Source organism: Pleurodeles waltl, chromosome 2_1, assembly GCF_031143425.1.
Source record: "Pleurodeles waltl isolate 20211129_DDA chromosome 2_1, aPleWal1.hap1.20221129, whole genome shotgun sequence".
Classification (NCBI taxonomy): Eukaryota; Metazoa; Chordata; class Amphibia; order Caudata; family Salamandridae; genus Pleurodeles; species Pleurodeles waltl.
In genome coordinates this window covers 619650670-619674485 of record NC_090438.1, presented here as the reverse complement: position 1 = coordinate 619674485, position 23816 = coordinate 619650670, and the positions used below count along the sequence as shown (strand labels likewise).

Here is a 23816-nt window from a genome sequence, read left to right as displayed (position 1 = left end):
ATAAAATAAAAAATAAAAAACTTTAAGAACCAGAATCCGCTCTGAAGGAATATGAAGAAGCCAATATCTGAGAACAGTGAAGCGAACCTTGAGGGGGTGTTAGCAAGGAATTTAGAAGCAAGAGAGCACTTATCTCCAAAGGAGAGAAGAGCTGTAGAAAGAACAAATTCTCAATCAAAGTAAAGATGAAATCAGAGCTATGTTGGCCTCTCGCTGGAGTTAGATTTAGAGGACATTCACCTAAGAGGAGAGAGGGTGAGGGAGTTTTCAATGAGGTGAATGTACTACTCACTATAGTTTTTCATGCATTTTAATAGTGTTTATTACCAAGCACTGTGGTAGTTCAAAATGGAGACTGAAAAAATTAAGGATCACATTACATGTTTTGTACGATTTTCCCCCAGGGATGACTGGCGGGATCATCATATTAAGACGCTCCCGCTGGTCAGCCTGGCGGCAACAGTGCTGCAATATTAGTCTTGGCTCCCTTAAGGAAGCCGAGGCCAATACCGTAACACACCAGTACCCTTGGAATGAGCACTGTCTGCAAAGCAGACAATGCGCATTCCGAGGGTGGTGGGCGGGGCCTGTACTGCCCACAACATGGTCTTGGGCAGTGGAGGGGCCCCCTTGTGGCCTCTTGCAATTTGTTTCACCAGCCTTTCCATGGCTGGGTCCCTGTCATAAAAAGGCTGGTGGAAACTGGACTCGTGATCAGCACAGGAGTGCTGTACTCAGCGCTGCTATGGCTGACCACGACTCCGACCACCATCAGCCCGTCTGGATCCTAGGACCGACAGGGTTGTAATGTGGCAGTCAACAGACTGGAGTGTGGCGGATTGACCGCCAACGCGGCACTGGCAGTCCTAGGACTGCCAGTGTCGTAATGTGGCCCCTGCCCTCCAAGATTCAATAAGTCAGAGAAACATCAGTGTATCCTGGAACAGGAAAAGTTATTAACTTCTAAATCCTACTTAAGCAACCCAGGAAACACTGTGAGGTGACGGATTCCCAGTGGAATTCTATCAGATGTATGCTGCACAACTGGCAGAACCATTGCTCGAGGTGTTCCAGGAAGCAAATGATACAGGGATAATACCCCCTATTCTCAGGGAAGGTGTCATTTGCATAGTGCCAAAGGTCCAGTGTGGCTTCATGCCTCGACGCAAAACAGACTTGAGTGGACCTCGACATGGCACTGGTAGTTATCACCAATGCATTTAACACGCTGGAGTTGAGCTACTTACAGAGGGTGCTTCGTAGAATGGGTTTTGGTCCCCAATTCCTTAAGTGGATGAGTCTACTGTACATGGCTACGCAGGCAAGGGTGCGGAGGGGCGGCCTTGTGTTGGATAACTGGGAGGTGAGTTACAGCATGATGCAGGTTTGCCTTCTCTACCTCATACTCTTCACACTGGCACAGGAGCCCTTGGCTTCCAAACTCTGGAATGAGATAGGGGGCCCTTGGTAGAGTGGTGGAGGATTCCACGCACCTTATTTCTTTGTATGCTCATGATGTACTGTTCTACCTTAAGCATCCTGCTGAGGTGGTGCTGACGCAGGAAGAATTCAGAGGGGTGGTGGGGCTGCGAATAAACACAAGAAAGTTGGTGCTATTAAGGGAGATCTCGGTGGGGAGCTGGCCCAGTTGGGACTGTGCCGGAAGACTCCAGTCTTCCGCTACCTTATGGTTGGACATGCACGACAGTCAACAACAAAACAGTATTGAACCACTAGTGAGCACGTTGACTAAATATGTGCCTCTCTGGAATACACCGCTCCCATTAATGGCAGGGAGAGGAGCGGTGTTGAAGATGGTGTTCCTCCCCCAGTGTCTCTACATAGGTCAGAACACGCTTTATACACTGCTGTGTAGTTTATTTATTTTTTACGACACTTGAAGCCTCCTGATCGCATTGGTGTGGGCTTTGGAGAGGAGCTCAATACTTAAGCAAGAAAGAGGCATGGGTCTCCCTGATCTGGAGCTCTATTATTATGCCTCTAAGCTGCAACATGCGGCACTACAGGCAAATGGGGAAGACAACTGATACCAGAGGCTATTGCGAAGCACCTATGGCAAGTATTTGCTGATGACACTGCTGACGCAGGGCTTGCGTAGGCCTTGAGATGAGCCCTACCTGACTCGACAAGTGGGAGAATTGTTAAAAGGGCAATTACCAAGGTCTTTAAGAGGCCACCCTTTGCTAGGGGCCTTGTCTTCTGGAAGCTGTTGCCCTTCTGTTGCATTAGTGAATCTATGTGAATGGCTCAGTACAGAGAGGGGGGTTGTGAGACACTTAGTGAGCTCTACAAGGGTTAACAATTTGTTACGTTTATGGAAGCGCAGGATGTATTTAGGGTGCGAGGTGACAATTTTTGCAGTATGCTTCGATGTCCAGCACAGCGCAAGAGATTTGGATGGACTTCCCACACCAACAGAGGGGCACTTTACACTTGTTTGCGGCTGGGTCAATGAGACATGATGGTGCATTTATATAAAGCGCTTAAGGCGGATAGAGTCAGGGCTGTCCCTACGGCCCACTGAACAGGGGAGGGGGGTGAGAGAGCTGGAGGTGGCACTGCCAGATGCAGACTGGGAAATGACATGTGAGCTAGTGAAGGGGTTGTTGTGCAATGTTCGATTTAAGTTAGCACACATCAACTGTGTGCATGGCACGTATCTAATGTCTATTAAACTCAGTCAAATGTATGATGGCAGGAGTGCAGATTATCCTAGATGTGCAGGGGTAGAGGGCCTGCTTTCTGGATAGGGGCTACACTAGGGTACATGTGTATTGGACAATAGTGGTTATGCAAACATGAGTCTTGACAGACATGATCGAGGAGTCACTTCAGGTGTGCCTGCCTGGTATTGTCAGACAACACACAGAGAAAAATGCACTGGAGGTTCCTGCAGTTGGCAAAGAGTGGCCAAGGGCTAGTTGAGCACTAGGTCCCCCTAGATCACACTGTGGTATAAGGATGCCACTGAGTGGGTGGCGGAGATCTATATGAAATTCAATTCTTTGGGAAGACAAATTGCAGGAGGACCTGGAGATTTGGGGCACACTAATGAAGGGCATGCATGAGGTGGCAGGTGACTGTGGGCAAAGCTCGCAATCGCAGGATACAGAACACACCACCACACAGGAACGAGGATGGGATGACCACCAAAAGGTCCAGAAGGTACCTTGGTTGGGCAAACAAACAGGTAGTTTGGGGGGGGGGGGGGGGGGGGGAGAGACATGCACCATGGTCTGGATATTGAGCCAAGATGCATTCATGCTTCTGAACTGTTGATTTATTAATAGTGGCACTGACTGTGGGGGATGCCAGAGTTGAGACCAAGTACTGGAGAATAGGGTTGTAACACCTTTGATACCGGCAATTGTAAAGGATGTGTACCTCCACTTAATGTACCGCTGTTTATTGTTACTTGTGTTATGATCTTGATTCCCTTTCCTTTTAAAGTGGTAATGCTGTACTTATTCTACACATAATTAATGCTTCCAGTGGCTCAGATACAGGGCTTGTTTTCTCACAAATGTCAATAGAGAGTATTAAAAAATAAAATACAAACAAGCATCATAGAAAACATCACTGGTGTCCTAAATATGATCTTTCATCCACTTCTGTGAATATTGTAACATTTTCACAACCTCGGACATAAACCTAAAAGGAGTTGCCTAAACATGCAGTTACAGATATTGGTGAGTGTGGATACATTTTTACAACTTTAAAGTGATTTTTCTCTCCAGTCAGAATGGTACGAGTACATTAAACATTGCACCATAATCCCTAGCCTTACTGTCGAGGGAAAACAAGAAACAAATGTCCCGAAATAATGGAAAATACTGACACATAGGCACCATCCATAGAACCTGTGAAACCTAAACTGCCAGCAGCTTCAATATTACTTTAGCAATAGCAGTTGCTCCACTGGCACAATTCTTTTTGATGGATTTATATACTCAGTAAAGTTTTACCACCCAAAAGGTGAAGCAAAAAAAAGGGGTCGGGGTTATGAGTTCCATTAACATATTTAGAATGGGGACTAGTATTACAAGTAAATGTTCTTTCTGCACCTTAAGGTTCTAACTCAAAGTCAAAAAAAGTAGAATAGCAAACATATGGCAAACAAAAAGCAGCCCAAATACTGAAGCTCATATTTATGGGCTTTTGGCAGAGGGCAGCGCAGCAAGCCACACTGCTGCGCTGATCTGTATCAGAAGGAAAGGGCAGGAATGCACCATATCTATCTAACTGCACTTGCTCACAATGGGCTGCCTAGCACCAAAAAGGGACGCAACGTTGGCGCAAGTAGCTCGTAAATATACCCCTAAGTTTCCGGTTCCAGTCTGACACCTGGGAAATATTCCAGAGGTTAGGAATTTGTAGCTAGTTGTCACTGTCAGAAAATACCTTATTTAGCTAACTGGTAACAGAGTAATACACAGGATACAATCAATGTGGGTAAATGCTGTTTTGAAACTAACTAGGTCATAGGTGATAAAGAGATAAGTAGACTTCTATAGGATGTAATTATCCAAGTAAAATTAATTAGGACCCTCCTCAAACCCCAGGTTTGAAAAATGCCTGTGCCTTTGCCATAGAGTTATCAAACATTACCAGCTAAGAAAATGCCAGATTTACATTTAAAAAATAGAAATAACCTCTCAGAAGAACGAGGTTATGTTTTTATCACTATTATGAGAAGAAAACAGGACAAGGTTTAAGAACCTAGGTTCACTGGCAACAGCCAGACGTTCCAACAAAGAAAGCTGCTTTCCAATATAAATGAACGTTACAATGAAGCAGTAACTATAAGCTTAACAGGAGGCACCATCAAGTTAGACAAGACCAAACTGAGCTCCCAGGATTGTTTCCAAACTGGAGGTTTAAACTTTTTTCAGCCCCTCTACGAAATCATTAGGATAGGGGTATAAAAGTGTATTTCCAAGACAATCTCGTTCTGTTGCCAGGTGTACCTTCATAGACAAAAACTTCAACTTCGACTTTACTAGGGGAGGAAAAGATTAGGTAGCATATGCTCTTCTTGACAGGGGAATGGGTCCAAATCCAGCTTTTGACACCTTATGTAGAATATTCTTCCATTTAAAGTGTATGCCTTACTAATGGATGGCCTTAGAGCAACTTTCAAATGCTCAAGGCTGTCTTGCGGCATATTTATTTCACCATATTGAATGTATTAAAACGACATGCTGCTCAGTTGGTCAAAAAAATAAAAAAAGCATGCTGCTCAGTTTAATGGGTGTTACACTGAGATGGAATTCCCGGCTCTTTACCATGGACAGCAGATTTAGTCTGCACATAAGAGGCTTAAGGGACTTTGACACCTGTAAAAGATCTGTGTACTACCACTCCTTGAGCCATTCTGGAGCAATGAAGATCATTCTGGCCATGGATGTTCCTCAGTGCATCAACTTTTTCACTAGTGCTGAAGGTACGGGGGAAATCGATGAAAGGCATTCAGGAACTCCCCATACCAATTCTTCACAACTGCATTGTTTACTATGCCCACTGTACGGAACCTGGACACAAAGCTTGGGGCGTTTGCATTTTCGGCTATGACAAACGAGTATTTGAGAAAAGCTATTCTCATGAAAGGGGTCCTATGAATGTCTTGGCAATGTCTAATCAGTATATTGCTATCAATGTTGTCTACACTAGGAGAAGTACAGCTTATCAACAGAATCTTTGATATAAGCAATTTTTTTTATCTACTGGCTCGAGTTCATTCTGAATCTTGTTAGGCTGTAAAACCAGTTCTTCCAGCCCCGATCTTCAAGACCCTACCCCTTGCAACATTGCGGTCAATGGCTATCAATCAACTCTGGAACCCAATTTAAGATCATATGCTAAGTTCATAAAAGATTCTAAAGCATTCACACCAACCGGGTATCCCAATGACTCAGTATATTAGAGCTATTTAAGATTTCTCCACCGTTCATTACTTCTACTAAGACATCCTGAATTTGCAAAACAATAGAAAACGTTCCTTCAACCATTCTTCTAAAGCCTGAAATTTACCGCCTCTGTCCTGAAGATGTATTGCTTACCAAACAGTTCTGAAAGAAGCTAAAAAGATTTTTAAGACTAGTGTTCAGAATAAAGTCCTTTCCATCAGCGCCTCAAGACCTTAGGATGACTATATGCATTTGTTCTTCCAGATTGCAACACCTCAAGAGACATCAGGAAGTATTTAATTTGTATACTATAGCAGGTTAAAGCTTTTACCATTGAACAAAGAAAGGATGTAGCTGATACAACAGAAACACAGTCACAATGTCAGAAAACACAATCTTCAGAGACGCAGGCCAAACAAAAGTCCATAGAACAGGGTTACAATGAAACAGGGACATAAAATGATTCTAGAGAGGATAGGTCAGTTAGTCCACTCACTCTTTGGTGCTTTAAAAGGGATAATCGAACCCCTAAAAGTCCCTAAATAACAGATCCTAGTTTATGAGCATTTCAGGTCTACCCAGATAGTTACCCTGCTCCTTTGTGCATTTGAAACAAAAGGATGTTCAGTACTTTGTAATGGGAACAAAAGATTCCACAAAAACACTGTACAAAAAGATTGCAGCCTACATGCACCAAGATGAAATCCATAGGATCAAGGAACACACTAGAGCACATCGTCTAAGAAACTTTTACAAAGTTCTTAGTGGAACGGAGTGGTAAGGGTAGACTGTGAGGGGGCCTAACAGCCTAACAAGTCTAAAATATTAAGGCCTGAATAGACACTGATCACTAAATCTTGGCGCTATAAATCAAATATCCGTCTCAACAGTCTTCACTTTACATTTAACATTGCTTCATCGAATTACCCCCAACTTGGAAGCAAAAAAGAAAATCGCTTAATTTGCCTGCTGAACCCTGTATGGTTTACAGGACGTTGGTGACTTCTGGGCAAGGCTACTGTCACTATACCTCCAGACAAATAACATTCACATAAACCTTTTTTCTTTAGACCAATATTCAATATTGTGGACATCTAAATATAGTTTTTGAAGGAATATATGAATTCACCATACCCAGTAATTATACCCTGGAGTCCATCCATATTCAGGAGACTACCAATGCCTCATCTGCATGCAATAAGTGTAAAACGTCATACCCTTATCTTGAGGAAGACCTCCCACCCTTCTTTAAGAATATTCCTCCAGCAATATATGAACTTAAAAGTCAGACGTGCCAAAATGCAACCCAGCCCAATCCTTTTTTTCAACTGAAAACAATTATTACATTTTCCTGATGGTCCATTGTGGACAACTGTTCTGAAGATGTAAGGGAAGTTTTAACATTTTAAATAAAGGAGACTGTTTCAAACCTATCTCAGTTAAAACATTCTTTAAGCATGATCAATTTACATAATCTAACACTGATGCTAGGTCTATATAAGCAGGAAATATTATACCAGAATTTGCCTACATATATATTCCGTGGACAGCTTACAAATTCAGACACTTCTCACTAGTGTTTAGCCCCTTTGTAAACCCAAACTAGATATCAAACATAGATTTTTGTCAACCCAACTTTGTATTTTACCTACAAGGAGTTTGCCCAAAAGCTTAATAGATACATCTGAAAGGCAATAAACAGGGACTCTCTTATATCCTGTCTTCGAAATATTGACAATATCAGAATTGTGCTAAGACTAATGGAGGAGGGTTCCATGCATGCTGTACTCATATACTTCACTCAGAACTCTGAAGAACACAGCGCACAAAGTCTCAAGTGAACAGATTCAGTGACACCCCATATGGCCCAGCTGTTATCCTTGACAAGGAATCCTACTATCAAAACCTCCCCTACTACAATTAAGGAAGGTATTTGTCCCTAAGCAATGATCCGCTGGAAGATTGCATCAAAGTCGGTTACAAAATAAAGGTCTTTGTAGAGGTTAACTAAGCAAATACCTAAAATATTTACATGCTAAGAATTCTCAATTCTTTTACTTTGGACTAATGCTGCTACAAAATTTCAGAAATCTCTGGAATACTCTAAAAACAGCCTCAACAGTTAGCCACGAGTTGGCCTCTTAACTCAAGACTTCCTAAAAGAAAAATCATTTTTGTACTCCTTTCTCAGAGCTACCTTACTGGTACACTTTTAAGCTCAGAAATAGAGGTAGTGCTGGGATGCCCTTAATGGTTAGCTTTTACTTTGTATATTATATAATTCTTTCAGACTAAGTCATTTATGACACAGAGCAAACAAACCATGCTCAGCATCAGAATGTCTTTTAGTTGGAACCAATAACTGATGGGCAATATAGGGAAATACTGATAAGCCTCCAAGGTGTGAGGCAAAGTTTTTAATTAATCCCTAAAAGATCTGCTTGATTTGTTTTTTGTGGATGGGTGTTCACATCTCTTAAAATTGTGGTGAAAAGAAACAAAGCTGAAGATTTCAGGTCTACATTACAGTGAGAGCCTCAAACTACCATGGTAAACAGGTGCATTTACTCTATCAGTAAGCCCTCACAAATCCAACAGCCACGTGGCGGAGAAATTCACAGATTAAACATAGAAATGCAGTTAGACCATTATTTTGAAGGCATGCTGAAGAAATTTTCTAAGCCAAAAAAAAAAAAAACCTCCACTGTACACCAGCAGCACCAGATGGATGCCGCTCTACCAAAGAGCAGCTTCTGCATATTCAAATGTTCTGACTAAATACACTTTCTTCCAAATCTTAAATTATCTGATGGTATCTTTATATTCATATTATGCAGATTATGTATAGCATGAATTGTATTCTAAAGGCATAGGGTGTAGCATAGCAGTTAAATATGCTGCCTTTGGAAGGGAAGAAACTAGTCTGAATCCCAGCTTCTGCTAAACATCTTGTAATTCTGAGTAATTCACTTAGTTTTCTAATGCCCAAAAACAGTTTAACATCTGGTTCTGCTGTTAAAGCTCGCCAATCCCCTCGGGGTAGGATCACACTGTAAAGAACAGCAATTAAAGTGAACTATCCATCACAGGATACTAATGTGTTGTGAGGTATGCCTTATATTCCTAACGTACACGTCTTCAAGGCTACTTTTCAAGGTTCTAGAAAACAATTCCAAGTACAGCTACTACAATTTGACTAGGTTATTAATTAAATGTTTATGCTTTATATGATTTTGCTAGGTAATGAACTTTGCTTAGTTAAATGTCTCATGGCAAGCATTGATGTCCAGAGAAAACAATCATTTACTCAGTTAAAGAACATGTTCACCAAAAGTCCAAAACAAATTACACTTGAGCTCCCTATCATTAACTCTGGGATCTATACCATTTAAATCAAAAGTCTTATACTGACCAACATCGAATCAACCAAAAAAACATAACTCTGGATTATTGAAAGGAGTACTGAATAAACATAGTTGAAGTAAGATTTACTTTAGGGATTCGATAAAACCATGCAAATAAATACATTTATACTACACTGAAATAGGGTTTCTTTACAAACTTTAAGAACTGCAGTCTTACCTTTCTTCAGAACTATATAACCTAGCAAGTCCGAAGTCAGCAAGCTTAATCTGGCCTCTGTTACAAAACAAAGAAAATGCACTGTTACACACCTAAAAGTGTTCAAAAAGCAATATTTTATACATCTATATTTTTCCCACATCTCGATCATTAAACATAAATTTGCATCACACAAAGTAATTACTACTCAAATGCTTAAGTAACTGTTTTCTTAATCATAGAGGTTCATCAATTCAACGTTTGTGTGACTAAGATGAAACGTGATTTTAGGAAATGTGCCAAACCAAAGACCAACATATTTATATGGATATGTAAATTAAGATGTTGATTTATATATGTAGATATTAACGTCTTATGTTTACTGACAATTATTCTGATTCAAGCATGTGAATCTATGAAAGATACCCCAATGCTGGAGAAGAATATAAGTTACTTACCTGTAACTGTGGTTCTCCAATATTGGTATCTTTCATAGAGTCACATGTTTGAATCATTCCCCGGCGTCGAAGTGGGAGTCCCACGGTACATATAAAGCAGTAGACTACATTTTAAACATTGTGATCAATGGAAAAACATTCACTTTTACAGCTTATTAGAGCTATTATAAAAGACCCAAATTCCAGCCAATCAGGCGAGACCTCCTTTAGAACCCTCAGCACAAAGCTTCAGTCTCATAGATTTTCTAGCACGAGTGACGTACAAAAGAGAAACATGAGGTGATATGTGGAACAGGCTGGGTTGCATGTGAATCTATGAAAGATACCAATACTGGTTAATCAACATCTTAATTTACATTTCCATATAAATATACATATATCTGCATATTCAGCTGTAAACATTAGTATTAGAGGATGGTGGGTAAAGAAAATTGTTGCCTCACATTATGCAAATAAATTACACCAAAAGGCTTGTCCTACCACTGCATCCATCCTAACTGCAGCATCTAGGCAGTAGTGCTAAGTAAAAGTGTGGTTGCCAGTCCAAATTGCCGCTCTGCAAAACTGGTGTAGAGGCACTCCTGCGAAGAGAGCTGTGGAGGTAGATACAGCTCTAGTGGAATGAGCTTTGACGTTGGCTGTTAACGGTTTATCTGCTAGCTGGTGACAAAGTATCAGTCTGTAGCTATCCACCGAGCTATAGACTGTTTGGTAACAGGATACCCCTTTCTGAGTTGTCCATAGCCCACAGACAATTGATCAACTTTAAGAAAGCTGCTAGTTCTTTGTGTGCAGATTTTGAGTTATCCTTTGATATCTAATGAATGAGGCACTCTTTCTGCTGGAGTTCGAGGGTTTGGAAAGAAAGTCTTTAATATTACTGATTAGTTCAGATGAAAGTTCAAGGGAACTTTAGGAATGATTTTTGGATTAGTTCAAAGAATGACCATATCTGGTTTAAATTGAAGAAAAGGTGGAGAGATTGTGAATGCTTGGATGTCACTGACCCTCTTCGCAGAGGTAAGCGCTAGAAGAAGCGCTGTCTTCCAGGAAATATATTTCAATTCATCTTTGTGAATAGGTTCAAAGGGATGTCTCATCATTTGCAACAGAACAATATTGAGATGCCAGGGAGGAGGAGGGAGTTTAATTGGAGGAAACAATCTGAATACTCCCTTTAGGATTTTTATTATTATTCTGGAGGACCATAAAGATGGTAAAGTAGCAGTACAGCGCACTCGAAAGATGGCTGTCAGGTGAACCTTGATAGATGAGTGTGAGAGACCAGATTTCCCCAATTGGAGAAGATATGGAAGTATCTGCTCTGGGGAAGATGTTAGGGGATGGATACTGAAAGTTTTACACCATATACTAAATCTTTTCCACTTGAGACTGTATGTCTTATTTGTAGACTGGGCCCTGGCGAGCACCTCTCGATAGTCTGGTGGAATATCTAGGTCAGCAAATTCATAGAATTCAGGAGCCATGCCGATGAGAAGTCGGGTTGGGATGACAGATCCAGCCCGAGTCATCGTTAGCAAGCCTGGAATTGGTCTCAACTGAATGTAAGGTTGTTCCGAGAGGAGCAGGAGCTCTTTGAACCAAAACTGGTGTGGCCATCTGGACGCAATCAATAGCAGTCGGCAAGGTTCCCTCTTCATCTTTTGAATAATTCTAGGATTAGCGGAAGCAGGGGAAAAGCATAGGCATAAATTCCTGACCATTTGATCAAAAATGCATTCCCCTTCAACCCTCTTTGTGGTTGCTAGCTTGAGAAGTATTGGCATTTTTTGTTCTCTCTTGTCGCCAACAGGTCCAGACTGGGCTTGCCCCAGCGAAGAAAGGCGATCGAGAGTTGGCTGGTTGAGCTCCCACTCGTGGCAAGTCGTTGATTTTCTGCTTAATGAATCTGCAAAGGTGTTGGATATTCCTGGGAAGTGTTCTGCTCTGAGAGTTATATGATGACTAAGCGCCCAATATCACAGCTCCTGCGCTTGGGGAGACAGCGCCGGCGATCTTGTACCTCCCTGCTTGTTGAGGTAATGCACAACTGTGGTGTTATCGGTTCGGATCAAAACCGATGAGCCTTTGATCTTGGTGAGGAAGGCTTTGAGCGCCAGAAACACTGCCTGTAATTCCCACATGTTGATGTGTAGCACTGCTTCCTGAATGTTCCATCTCCCTCTCACTGTTAGGTCTTCGAGGTGCGCACCCCATCCCTCCAGAGACGCGTCTGTTGTCAGAACATGTACTGGTTTCTCTTTCAGAAAAGAGACCCTCTGAGATGTGAGGGGTCTTCCTCCACTATTTTAGGGCTTGTATCGTTGGTGGGGTTATTTGGACAATATCGTCGAAAGATTCGCTTATCTGCTTCCACTGACTGTCTAGCTGTTGTTGAAGTGTTCTCATGTGAAGATGGCAGTTTGATATCAACGGAACGCACGAGGAGAGCCTCCCCAGAAAAGATTTCTAAATCCGGACAGAAATGGACTTTCTTTTGCTAACCCAGAGCGCTAGACTTTGAATTCTCTTCTGCCTCTCCTGAGAGGCGAAAGCTTTTGCTCGCTCCGTATCCACTATGGCTCCCGGAAACTGATGTTGTTTGATGGTATTAGGTGAGATTTTGGGTAGCTGACTGATAGCCCTAACCTCTGGAAGAGGGACAGGCACTTTGCTGTGTCCTGGCTGCCCTGGACGCTGTTTATGCTTTTATTAGCCAATCGCCCCAGTATGGAAACACCTGGATTCCCATTTGCCTGAGGTGGGCTGCCACCGGAGATAAGACCTTGATGAAAACTAATGGGGCTGATCAGAGGCCAAAAGGTAACACTCTGAACTGGCAGTGGGTGCCTGCAATCTTGAAGCGTAAGAAATTCCTGTGACTGGGATGGATAGGCATGGGGAAGTAGATGTCTTGGAGGTCCAGGGGCATCATAAAATCTCCTTGGTTGAGTAATCGTAATACATTCTGGAGACTGATTATCCAAAATGACTTTTTTCAGGAATTTGTTTATACATCGAAGGTTTAAGATAGGCCGCCAGTTTCCTGTCTTTTTCCGTATAAGGAAGAAGCAAGAGTAGAAGGCAGTTCCCCACTGAGACTTCGGTATGATCTCTATTGCTCCCTTGTCTATCATATTGGCAATTTGTACCAGGTGCTCTTTTAGGTGAGCAGGTGGGGGTCCTCGTGGTGGTAGATTGTTGAAATTCCAGGATGTGCCCTATGGTGATAATATTGAGGACCCATCGGTGTGATGTGATCCGGGACTGCTGGTGGGAGAATCTGGAAATTCTTCCCCATATCAGAGTGTTGGGATAGGGGCTGGTTGCAGACAATTGATGGAGGTCGGTTTTTTCTGGCTGTCTTTTTGCCTCTATAAGTAGACTTTCCTCTTGTGGGATGGCTGTAGGCTGCAGATGGTGATTGCCGATAGGGCTGCTGCTGACTGGTGGTTGGACGAAATTGACCTTGGTAAGGTTGGTACTGCCGATACTGGTGCAGGCCGCCTCTGTAAGAGTACAGTCCTCTTCCTCTTGCCCCTCGAAAGGGCGGTCTTTTAAATTGCAGAGTACCCAGCAATCTAGCGGTGTCCGTGACTGCCGATTGAAAGGAATCATTGACGTGCTTGTCAAATAGTTCTCCATGGTAAGGCATATCTAGGACCTTTGTTTGAACCTCTGGGTGGAAGGATGTGGCCTTTAGCCACCCCTGACGTCTTAATACTGCACCCCTGGCTAACTGGCAGAAACCTGTAGAGGACATCTATAGAACAGTCTATGATCTCGGCAGATATCTTTTCACCCTCCTGCAATATTTTACGAGCTTCAGCTCTAGCATCCTCAGGAAGGAGATTGATGAATTGGGAGATGTCCGATCACATTTGTCGGTTGTATCTTCCTAAGATCGCCAAGGAGTTTGCTGCTCTGATTGTTGTAGCCACCATTGTTGATAACTTTTTCCCTATCGAAGCGCCTTCCTTCTCTATCCAGGGGTGCGGAAAGCGGGGAGGATAGATTGCTGGATTTACGCTGGGCTGCCGGAGATATCACTGAGTCAGGCTTAGGGTGGCCAATTAAACATGCTGGTGAATTCTCTGGTGCTTTGTATTTTTTACCCAGCCTAGGAAGCACCACTGGAATGGAAGAAGGGGTCTGCATCACTTTAAGGCCCTCTTCCCAGATGAAGTCCACAATCGGGATCGCACAAACCGATTTCCTGGTGCTCACCTTAAAGTTGTAAAGGAAAAAATCTGACTGTTTAGATATGATGGGGAGCTGGAACCTCTTTGCTGCTCTGTCCATTACACCATGGAATCCACCAATATCCTGTGATGGTAAATCTAACAGTGGTGGCGTAGAGGGGGATGGTGTTTGTGTTTGGTAATCATCCCATTCATTGAGGAGTGACTCAGTGTCCTGTATCTCACCCTCTTCTTGTTCGTCTTCCGAAGAGGGCGGATCGTAACAGTGATGTGGCGATGGAGTTGATATTGGTATTTGAGAGTCTGAGGGTTGGTTGGGAGGACTCACCGGCATTTGCACACGCTGCAAAGGAATGGTTGGTCCCGGTGGCAGGAATCTGGAATAATAATCTTGCATCATATGTTGCAAATTTGAAATTAATGATATTGGCAACTGCACTGTTGGTTCGTGCTGTAGCTCTTGAACGCCTGAGTGCTGATATTCTCGAAATGAGTGCTGAACATATACTTGTTTGCTTCTTCCTCTTGGCATTTTATTCTTAGGTCTGAAGGACTACGCACCACTGGAAACCGACCATCGTCAGAGTAGTTTTCTCTGTCTTCCTCATCGTCCTCATCAAAAAGATGTTGTGAAGGCACAGGTGATACCTTACTAGGCGAGGTATGTGAAGGCAATAGTGTTTGTTGAGTGGATTTATGTCGTATTGCTAAAATTCTTAAGGGCAAAAAGGAAGAACCTCTAGAATCCACTGCCGTTGTGCTTGCCGACAGTATGTTTGTCGACGGTATTATCGCTGGAGTAGTCTTTTGGCATTGTCAACGAAGTCGGCGTTGATGGGATCATCGTCAACGTGGTTTTAATCTGTGGCTTATCTGCCCACTGTGTGAGTGCTGACGATGCAGATTTTAATTTCTTATCCGTCGACAATGTAAACTTCTTTTAAATCTTTGAAGAGCCATACTTCAAACTCACCGACATTGTTGATGACAACGTTACTATCATGGGCGACGAAGAAGCTGTGAATGTCGCCATCTCTGTGATAGTAGATGATGCGAAACCTGAGATTTTTGACATTGACGGTGGCAAAGAGCTAGAAGGCCTCTTAAGTTTCCTTGAAGTGGCAGCTGGAGTGGACGGCTCAGAGCGAACTTTGCCGCTATGTTCCTTTCAAGTTGAAGGAAGTTCATCAGTTTTTTTCCCCCCTCAGAGTGTGCAGTTTTTGTTGCCTTACTTCTTTTAGGAGAAAAACTCAACAGATCTCTTCCTTTTTCTTGAGGCCCCAGAGGCATCACTGTCATCATCAGAGAGAGTTTCTCTGGTCTTGCGTTTTTGAAGCCAAAGAAGGAGCCCGGCTTCTCTGTCTCTCAAGGTCTTGCTGGGAAAGGTTTTACACATTTTACAGTCCTTCACCTTGTGCTCTGGGTGAAGACAGTCAATGCACTGCTTGTGATGGTCCTCACAGTGAAACCTTAGCTTACCACAGGTGTTGCAAGGTCGAAATAAACCTTTCTTTTCTGTAGACATGTTGAAGAAATTACAGCTGTCGATGCAGAAACACAATATCTTACAAATTTCCTGTCAGGAAAAAGTAAACTGAGCTCAGGGAGACTCCCTTACTCTCAGAAAATCTGAGAGACTGAGCCTCTGTGCTGAGGGTTCTAAAGGGAGGTCTCGCCTGATTGGTTGGAATTTGGGTCTTTTATTTTAGCACTAATAAGCTGTAACAGTGAATGTTTTTCCATTAATCAGAGTGTTTAAAATGTAATCTACTGATTTCTATGTACCATGGGACTCCCACTTTGACGACAGGGAACGATTCAAGCATTTGAATCTATGAAAGATACCCCAATGCTGGAGAATGGCAATGTCAAAGTCATAGTTCACTGTTGGAGGAGCAAGAATGCAAACAAGCATTTACAATGCATCGGGTCTCGCGTTTGCTCATGTTAGAGCTGATCGCGTTGTAAACTCCTAACCCGACTTTTCACCTATCGGGCAAAAGTGCATTTATGCACATAACCCGAAAAAGTGAAATCAAGTACGTAAAGCGCTCGACTTCTGCCAAGCGAGATCAGGCTCGTAAATTAGAGAAAAAAAGTCCACGAGCCCGATGGAAAACAGCGAGCCTCGCATGTTTTCTGTACTTGGTCGCTGCACTGGAGGAGGGCTAGCCACCGGAAAAGGCATGCCATATGCCTGCCTTCGACTAATGAAAGCAAGCAGATTTTATCAGGGAAGCCCACCAACCAATAAAAAACACTGATGTGAAGTTGACAGGGCTTCGAGCCCTTTTATAAATACAAAAGAGTCTCCCTGCGAACGCATGCTCGACCCTAAAATGCACCACAGCTCACCTTGTCCCCAATAAGAATCACTTAAGGTGACCATTAATTGACAGAGATACTCGCTTTCCTGACTGATGGGTAAAGCAGTAGCTCTGCTTTATAGGAATAGAAGCCCAGTCCCATCTACAAGAGGGGTGTGCCAGCTCCATTGTATGGGTTATTTCAAGAGACAAAAAAGGGGAAGGAGAGGACTTATCTAATGACAACCTACAATTAGTGGGACCAATATGCTTGGAAACCAGGAGAAGGAAAGCTGTTCCAAAAAAGGTGCATTTAAAGAAAACCTTCACAAAGGAAGAAGCTCAACAGGGATGTGGTACAGGTGGTGTTGGTTGTCCCCATGACATAATGGACAACAACGTCATAATGGAAGGTCAAATCAAAAGCAGGAGGGCAAAGGTTTGCATTCAACATTCCAGATAAAACCAGCAAAAGTGAAATGCAGCCCCATGCAGTGGTTTATATTACTGAAGTAGATCTGTTGCATCTAGGAACACTTCCGCTCCTCTTTTCAATTGAAAGAAAAGCCGGTGGGTCTTGTATTCCTTGGGGATATCTTGCAATATGGGATTTTCCTTCCCTTTGCCAAGATCATAGATCAATATGACATCCCTACAGGGCACTTAATTATGTTTAATGCTTTGGCGCTTGTGCTCCACTTGGACTGTAGTACTGATATGGAGGAACCAAAACAACATGCGGTTCTTCAGTACCTATTTGTCCTGGGACAGTGTAGACCTCTAATCCGATGATACGTTAGAGGCCTCTGTGAGCACACCTTGGTGCCTCCTCCTGACCTGAAGGCTAAGTGAGAAGCAGATTTAGTGAGAGACCTCTTGGCTATAGAATGGCTACACATCTGGGCATACCTGGCTAAGGTGACCTGAAGAACAGGTTACTTACCTTCAGTAATGCATTATCTGGTACAGACTGACCAGCTACATATTCCTTACCTCAGATTATCCCCAGGTATCAGACTGGACCAAGAAGCTTTTCAAGCACTACCCCTGTGCCCCAAGTAGGTGGCATCCTTTGGCTTCACGTCAGCACAGTACGTGCTGAAAATGAAGTGTGTGATACTAATATAGGCACCACCTCAGCCCCTTGACGTCTGTTACTTCTGTGGCTTTCCATGCCAGGAGCACAAGGCCACAATGAGAACTGACCACTGGTGTGGAAAAGACTTTGGCTCTGAAAAGGCGGTTTCTTATACCATAACCAGTTCGCAGAGTGGGGAGGATGAGAGGGTTGGTAAGAAATAGGAGGCTATATTCTCTACCAGATAAAGCGTTACCCAAGGTAATTAATTTGTTCATCTGTTAATGACTTTTTAGCCACATCTGCCTTAGAAAAGGCACACAAGAAATACCTCCTCAAAGAAAGGTGGGACTTTGAACCAGGTTAGGCCGAAAAATCTTTCAGGTCTGTACAGGCGAAGTGCCCGTCATGAGGGACCTGACTGCCAAGATAGTGATGCCCATGTCACCGTCTGGCAGATGTCCTGGAGAGGATCGCCACATAATGCAGTGGTCGCAATTCTGGTGCTGATAGATAGCGTCCACAAGAGCTCAGGGGGTAATTTCTTGGCCAGTGTGTAGCAGATATAAATGCACAGGATGATCATTCGTAAGATAGTGCGCTTCTATACAGCTTCCCTTTTTCTGCTCCAACATAACCCACAAAGAGGTGCTCATCCATCTTGAACTCCTTTGTACGATCAAGGTAGAACGACAACCCTCTTTTTAGGTGTATACAGTGGAGTCTATCCTGTGCTGTGGATAGATGAGGCAAAACAAAGAATGTAGGCAGGGTAATGCTCTGGCCTACCTGTAAGGGAGTAAACCTTTGGAAGGAAGGAGTCACATCTCTGGAGGAACAGTTTGTCACTGTAAAAGGTGGTGTAGGGAGGGTGCACAGAGAGGGCCTGCAATTCACTGACCATCCTGGCCAATGCAATGCCCACTTAACAGGCAATTTTAATGGTCAGCAGCCGTAGAGGACAATTGTACAAACGTTCAAATGGCACACACATAAGTAAAGTGAGAACAAAGGTTGAGGTCCCAATGAGGGATAATAAATGGTGTTGTGGGGGGAGGGGAGGAACATGTGCTACAGATCTTTAAGAAACCTGGCTACAACAGGGGATCTGAAAAGAGAAGGTTGGCCGGACAACCACAGGAATTCGGACATTACAGAAAGATACCCATTGACAATACAAGTGGCAAAACCCATGTGGAGCCAAAGACTGGACAACCAAAAGAACCTCGGATAAAGATGCAAAAAGACAACCAAGGTTGTGGGAAGCACACCATGACCCAAACTTAACCCAATGGCAAGTAAATACCAACTTGGTGGCAGGATGGCTGGCTACCACAATAACATCACAAGCTTCTGGGCAGAAGGTTGAAAGCTGTCAACTTTTGTTGCTCAATCTCCACGTATGCATGTGAAGGGTGCGCAGGTTCAGGTGCAGAATCCTGCTGCGTTGCTGTGAAATAAGATCCTCCTGAAGAGGCAGGCAGCCTGGCTGGAGAACCGATGGCAATTGTTAACAGCTAAAGATGCCAGACATTGTGCACAATCTGGAGCTACAAGAATGACTTGTGTCCAGTTCTTCCTGATCTTCTTGAAAACTCTGGGCAGGAGTGGTATTGGCAAAAAGGCATACAGGCGGCCAGAGCTCCACTCAAGACAAAAAACGTCTCAGAGGGAGAGCCACCTTGGAAACTCCAAAGGGTAAATTTGTCAATATTACTCTTTCTCGGTGGTAGTGAACCGACCTAACCAAGGTACTCCCCCCACTGGTGTAAAAGACCTTGTACCACCTCCGGATGAAGCTACCATTGTGATCCGCTAGGCATCTGCAGCAGAGTTTGCTGATCTACCAGAGAAATTCCCTAAAATTCCAGCCATGTCCAGAGGTGCTGGACATCTTGACGCAGGGTCCATGACCACATTCAGTCCCGATTGTTGCAGTACCATATGGCATTAGAGTTTTCCTTGAAAGCTTATACCAGCCTTTCCTAGATCAAAAGAAGAAAGGCTTATAATGCCAAGCGATTCGCCAGATGCTCCAACAGGTTGATATGGAGCACAGACTCTGCCAGAGACCAGCGTCCCCTGATCTCCATCTCTCCCAGATGGTCACCCCAGCACAGGAGTGACACATCTGTCACTACCATTCGATTTGGTCGGGGAAAAGATGGAGTTCTACCACTGATCCAATGACTGTTAGCCACCACTACAGGTCTTTTGCAGTTCCCTCTAAGATCTGGACCATGTCTTAGAGATTACCCTGATGCTATGCCCATTGGGAACTCGGGTCCCCCAGCAGGGCCCGCATATGCCAGCAGGCAATGGTCTCAATGAAATCCAGGATAGAGGCTGAAACATTGGAATCTCAGTCTGAATATCCGGGACTCGCTGCTCAGGAGGATAGACTCATAACTGCACTGTGTCCTGAAGAGCTCTAATGAAATCGAGCTTCTGAGATAAAGTCTGATGCAACTTCAGAATGTTGATAGTTAACTCAGAGTGCAGAAGGTTCCATAGTCAGGGGGAGAGGGGCGCGACAACTCCCTGGGATGAGTCTGCCTTCTACAGCCAGTCTTCGAGGTAGGGGAAAACTGAAATTCCTCACCTCCACCATCACCTAGGTGAACAATCGAGGGGCAATGGAAAGACAAAAGGGGAGCACAGCAAACAAAACGCTTTTGGCCCACCGCGAACCGCAGATAGCATCTGTAGGCCAGCAGGATGGGAATGCTGTAATAGGTATCCTTTAAGTCCAACTGTACCATCCAGTCTGCCGGGTCAGAGAAAACTTGGGCAAGTGTGAGCATTTTGAGCTTCTTTTCCAAGAAGAGGTTGAGATGGGGCAGATCCAGGATAAGATAAAGTCCTTCATCCTTCTATGGCACCAGAAAGTAATGGGATTAACAATCACACCCTACTTCTGATGCAGACACTCTCCATGAGAACCTGTACTTCTTGACAGACTAAGGAGAGATGATCCTCCACTGGACTATATGGAGTGCCCAATGGTCACCGACACGGGTGGGGAAGATGGCATAGACTGTGTCTCCAACCTAATGCCCATGGTGTTCTGAGGGTGAATAAAAGGCTTGGAGGCAATAGCTGCTTGGAGAGGGGTGGTGTAATGACCTGATCACTGGCTGCCTATCCCATGTGGTCCATGGGACCACATCCTCAACCACGAACAGGCTGGGAAGCCTGCTGGCAATGGTGGCTGGGAGAGTATGGGTGTGGTTGGAGACCCCTTCTTTGGCCACAAAAGGGGCATTAGGTGGAATGGGATTGACAAGAGGCCATAGACAAACCTAAGGACATGGTTGCAGCCCTGCTGTCTTTGAAGTGCTCGAGCTCTCAATCCAGCATTTCTCCAAATGGGTGACAGCCATCAGAGGGCATGTCCATGGGGGAAGCGTGGCGGTCCCGTGACTCGAAAGACTTCTTCGAAGAAAAACAACTTGTAACACTCCGGCCCAACACCAGATGGCGAGCTATTGCAGAACATGCGTATCTACAGCGACAGATGCCATCGAACAAACATGTTCTCAGTAAGGTGTGCCCCCCCCCCCAAGGCCACAGACGATGAAATTGCTCTGCACAGTGAGTCAGTTGTGTCAAAGTCCACATACAATAGTGAACTTAGTCACAGTGGCCTGAGAGAGTATTGCCCAGGCATCCCGTAGGGCCATAGGCAGCACTTTCACAACCATATCCCATGGTGTATAAGAAAAATGCCCCAATAAGCATGGCATGCTCACCGACTGTAGTGACAAGCTGATGGAAGAGCTTTCATCAGCCAAGGTGCCCACCCTCTTAGATTCCATAACTGGTTGAATGGTAGGGAATGCGCCAGGGTGTATACAGAATTAGGAGGCCTGGACCACCAAGCTCTCTGGTGTAGGGTGCTAAGTAAGGCGACTGGGATCTCCGGGAGCAGGGCAAAAGCGGCAGGCTATCGCCCTATTCAAAGGAGCAGGGCTTGGACCAGGCCCCAAGTAGGACGTCTGTAAGGGCTTCACTGATTGGGAGTAAGGGGTTCTGAAAAGGGGGACTCCAAGCTGAAGCACCCTCCATCAAGACATTAATCTTGACTGCCACTGAGGACCGGTCAAGGACCTCAACCACCCTTGCACATCACCACTGCAAACGAGGCTACCTCCTCCATAGCCACAGTAGGAGGGGGAAACCAAGCCAATGTAGGGTGAAGTGTCCAGCCCACTCTTTTTACCCAGTTCCTCATACCAGTTGTCCGGTTCCTCAAGTGGTTCATCCTCATAAGCATCCATAGACCCCATCCAAACTTCGCCTTCAACTCATCCATCAAAAAAGACAGTGGACCCACTCCAAGAAGGAATGTTGTCCGTCAGTACAAGACACTCCATCTGATGCCCCTCCAGTTCCATGTATGGATTGGAAATGACGATGGGGACAGCACTGTCTACAGGCGTCCGTACTGGAGAGTGCGCAGAGGAAGGTCAGTCACATCAGCGCCTCAGCTTTAGATCCAACGAGGGATGCATGGGGTCCAGCCGGGCAGAGGACCAATATGCAGGCGTGGGCCCAGTAGGGGACCCTCCCAAGCAAGTGGGGCTCGAAGGCGCTCCAGAAGGGCCGGACTGCCAAAGATGAGAAGCATTGCCTCATACAATTTGTAATCAGGAGGAGGTGGCTCCAGCTCCACAAAAATTTGGGACGTGCTGAGTGCACACCCAGCATCAGGCCCTACCGACTCTAGACTGCCGACTCTCCTGGATGACTTTGATGGATGCAGTGACATCAAAGAGTGCCTGGACTTCTTTGATTTCTTGTATTTGTGGGACTTACCCAAACTCCTCATTGGCTTTGAAAGAGACGATTAACGTTACAAGGGTTTCTGCAAATTGGAACTTGTGCACTGAAGAGTCAACAACATCAGGCAGTGACGAGCTTGAAGAATCGCTTCCTCAGCACCACCTTGAGGTGCATGGCACAGCACTACTCGCACTCCTTGAGTCGCATCCCGTTTCCAGGCATAATAAACATACCAAATGAGGGTCTGTCAATTACATATGGCTATGACAGGTCACACATTGATTGAAACCTGACAGTTTCTTTGGTGACATTCTCATACCAGAAGATTTTTAAAAAACTCAAAAATAATCATCAAAAAGTCGAAAGAGACCAGTCAAAAAACAACTGAGAGGTCGGTTAGACCGGATCAGCGCTACCTGGCCTGGAAAGCAAAGAACTGACGTCACTGCACGAGGTAGCCTCTATTATGGTGCCACATGTAACTTTAGGGCCAAATGACAACACCTGCCAGCTCGCAGGGGTACTGCTAGAAAATCTTCCGAATCCAGTCTGACACCTAGGGATTTTCCAAGGTAAGGAATCTGCAGCTAGAAGTCCCTGTCAGTTCTGGATATACACATGGTCTTGGATTGGTCCTGGACCTAGCAGGATGCACCAAGCGCACCCTCTATAGTGACAAGAGGACTTCTGTCCATGTCATGGGTTCATGCATCTAGTGCAAGCATACCTTGTTTTATAGCAATTATAGTATAGCAAGGCCGTCTAACCCGTGCCATGTGAATGGGAGCCTACTGGACCATTCACTAAGTTATGCTGTTAACGGGGAACCTGGAATCCTAGTGCCAGGACCCTCTTGGCTTGGAAATGTGCATGTATGTTAGTGAGGTTTAGTGTGCATGGCATGAGTCCCTGAGTGAACCAAGTGTCACAAGCCTGGGTGTTCCATTTATGAAGCCCCTGGCCTGTGCATGTAAACAAAATGGAAGTGAATAACAAGTTACATACCTTCGGTAATGCATTATCTGGAAGAGACATTCTAGTTCCATATTCCTCACCTGTGAATTTCCCCCCAGGTGTCAGCTTGATCTGGAGAATTTTCTGAGCAGTACCCCTGTGTGGCTTTAGGTGGTGTCGATCGGCTGTGCGTTCAGTAGAAATTATATTGTGGATCCTATAGGCACTACCCTAGTGCACTGACATCTGTTTCCTTTCACAACTTTCCATGGCAGAAGCGCAGATCCAGAAAGAACACAGACTATTGATGCGTCTAAACTAAGGCCCTGAAAGGTGAGTCCTCAACCCTAGAAATCAGTTTGCAGGGAGGATGGATGTATAAGAAATCTGCAACTAGAATAGCTCTACCAGATAAGGCGTTACTACAGGTATGTAACTTCTTCATCTGATAGACTTCTAGTTGCAGATTCCTTACCTGTGAATGGATACCCAAGCAATACCATCCCCGGAGAAGGGTCTGCGAACCAAGATCATACTAGAAAATC

At 44.4% G+C, this 23816-nt stretch overlaps 1 protein-coding gene across 2 annotated transcripts in view; it reads right to left on the bottom strand.

Annotated features, from left to right (window-relative positions):
• Positions 1-23816, bottom strand: part of CDK13 (cyclin dependent kinase 13) — a 626606-nt gene that overhangs the window by 260727 nt on the left and 342063 nt on the right. For both annotated transcript variants that reach the window (XM_069215885.1, XM_069215880.1), the window contains exon 9: positions 9510-9566. In XM_069215885.1, the coding sequence (XP_069071986.1) occupies positions 9510-9566 (57 nt within the window). The remainder of the gene's footprint in view (positions 1-9509; positions 9567-23816) is intronic.